The sequence below is a fragment of the Mesoplodon bidens genome (genome assembly GCF_964165515.1).
Source record: "Mesoplodon bidens genome assembly, contig: HAP1_SCAFFOLD_363, whole genome shotgun sequence".
Classification (NCBI taxonomy): domain Eukaryota; kingdom Metazoa; phylum Chordata; class Mammalia; order Artiodactyla; family Ziphiidae; genus Mesoplodon; species Mesoplodon bidens.
In genome coordinates, this window is record NW_027671820.1 from 470,366 (window position 1) to 473,000 (window position 2,635).

The window sequence follows — 2,635 nt, forward strand, 5'->3', positions numbered from 1 at the left end:
AAAAGTATTTTCCAAAACTCTCAATTTTGGAAAACTTTGTCTGCATGAATTGGGGAGAGCAAAGCTAGATTTCCTGTCTTAAGATGAAGGTTTGCTCTTCTCTATATTGCAAAATAAGTACTTTAAAATTTGTTAGCATTCAAGCCTATATGTTTGAAAATTAGTAACGACTGTTCTTTTTTTTCCTGTACGCGGGCCTCTCACTGTCGTGGCCTCTCCCGTTGCGGAGCACAGGCCCCAGACGCGCAGACTCGGCGGCCATGGCTCACGGGCCCAGCTGCTCCACGGCATGGGGGATCCTCCCGGACCGGGGCACGAACCCGTGTCCCCTGCATCGGCAGGCGGACTCTCAACCACTGCGCCACCAGGGAAGCCCAGTAACGATTTTTATAAGGATAAAAATTCCATTGTACGTGCCTGTTAAAACTCCTTCCATCATCGATTTTATTCAAAATTCAAGGGGTTACCCCTTTAGAGGATAACAGACAAGAGGGTTGCTATCTTGCTCTTTATATTGGGCTCTTGATTTCTTTCTAATTTTTTTTTTTGAGAACCCAAAGCAACCCAAAAGAATACATTTACCATAAAATCCAGAATTTTCCGGTGTGTTCTTTAGTGTATATAGTCCCCATGCGATTATATACACTATTGGTACATTCGAAATTAAATATATTCCTAAATACAACATCATTTTTTTTTTTTTTTTTTTTTTTTTTTTACTGCCTGTTTGCCCTCCCCCTGGCGCTGGCCCGGCAGCCTCGGGGTGGGGGAGGTCGGTGAGGGGGCGATAAAATGGCGCAGGGGGCGGAGTGAGGTACAGTCGTTCACCTAGGCTTGGGCCCAGCTTGTGGAGGTGAACAGCTGAGGGACGAGGGGTTCGGCGTTCCTCGGCTGGGAGGGGGATGGGGGCGCCTGTTGCTTCTCCAGAGGGCCCCGCAAGCCGTCCGCCCCGTTGAGGGGTTGAGAGGCCCTCACCCTGGCGGGAGAAGGGCTCGTTCTCGTTTCTGAGGTGATGGCGGTGGCGGGGGGAGTGTCTCTGCCCCCGACCTCCACGTCGGCGGGCGATAGATGCCCCTCACCCTGCCGAGGCAAAGGGAGGCCGTCTGGTTACCCGAGAGGGGGAGTGAGGTCCGTTCTCCCTACCCAGTGGGGGTGGGGGGGCTGGAGGTGGAGGTGGAGGGAGTGCCTCTGCCCTCTACCCCACGGGGCCGGGAGGGTGTCGGTAGGCAGAAGATCGCAGTCTTTCCGGCCGCGCCTTGCGAGCGGGGGGCTGGGGGGTGGAGAGGCTGAGCCGCCCCAGGGGGGAGCGGAGGCCCGGGTCCAGCTGAGGTGTGGGGTGGGCAGCCATCCGCAGGGTGAGGGTGCACTGTGCTGCCCTGCTGGCGGGCCGCTTTTGCTCCTGCTGGGGAAGGGGTGGGCAGCAAGCCCCGCGCTTCTCCCGCCTTTCGCGGGAGGCGGGAACTCTTGGTCTTTTGGGAGGAGGGGAGCAGGAGGAGGGAAGTGCGAAGGCCCTGCCCCGAGGGCGATGCCGTGTCGCAGCGCTTCTGAAGGAGAGCTGGGGGCGGCCAAGCCGTATCCTACGAAGGGTGAACTGCGATCCCCCTCCCTCCTAGCGCTCGAGGACTGGAGGCGGCACCGGTTACTTCCTGGGCTGGAGGGCGGGCAGTTGGCACTGCAGGGTGGGCCCCGGAGAGGAAGTGATTGAGTTGCGTTCCTGCTGCCCCAGCCTGACCTCCAGTTTCCTCATTCACATCCGAGAACTTTATTGGACACGGTTCGGCGCCAGGGCCCGGTGGGCCCAACACACTGCGCCACGGCCCTGGCAGCCAGGGCTGCAGGAGGTGGTTCCATCCAACGCGTCTCAGGGCAAACGGTAACCGCACAACGCAACAGTCTACCTAAGATTACTATAGAGTTGGGAGACGGAGGGCTGCTCCATAGACGTATGAACAGGTCAAATCTTAATAAATAAACATCCAGTGAAGAGAAAATGACAACTCTAATTCATCCTTATACACAGAGCACTCTAGGGCAGATGGGTGGGGGCGGCCAGAGGCCTGCATCCTCACTGGTCAGGGGCCTGGACCGGGAGTGGTGGGCCCAGATGTCCACGGCACGGGGCGGACAGGGGCAAGGCTGGGGGCAACAGACGATGGGCACTAGGACACTGCGCATTTACAAGACCAACTACTGGCAGGCAGCTGCCCCGTGCGTGTGTGTCAGGCTGTTCGTTCTGGAATGAGGAGGGGGTGGTCTTTACATCATATTCTGTGGCTGGTGGGCCCAGAGGGGCTACTTTGTGGAGAGGATGAGGGCGACGATGAGACCATAGAGGCCGAGCACCTCGGCGAAGATGAGGATCAGGATCATGCCCACGAATAGCCGGGGCTGCTGGGCAGTGCCCCGCACGCCAGCGTCCCCCACGATGCCGATGGCAAAGCCAGCTGCCAGCCCACTCAGGCCCACGCTCAGGCCAGCGCCCAGTTGAAGGAAACTCCTGTAGAGACTGATGTCATCATTCAGGGAGTTGGCAATGAGGACTGCCACCACCAGGCCATAGATTGCGATGATACCGGCCATGACCACCGGGATGATGGACTTCATGATCAGCTCCGGCCGCATGACAGACATGGCT

The 2,635-nt window shown here is 57.8% G+C and overlaps 1 protein-coding gene across 1 annotated transcript; it reads right to left on the minus strand.

Moving 5' to 3' along the window:
* Window positions 1-1,746: 1,746 nt before the first annotated feature.
* On the minus strand, window positions 1,747-2,629 carry LOC308610981 (V-type proton ATPase 16 kDa proteolipid subunit c-like). The gene has a single exon (XM_081259935.1). It carries the CDS (start codon window positions 2,620-2,622, stop codon window positions 2,293-2,295), a length of 330 nt encoding a protein of 109 aa, XP_081116061.1. The 5' UTR covers window positions 2,623-2,629; the 3' UTR covers window positions 1,747-2,292.
* Between the last annotated feature and the right edge of the window lie 6 nt (window positions 2,630-2,635).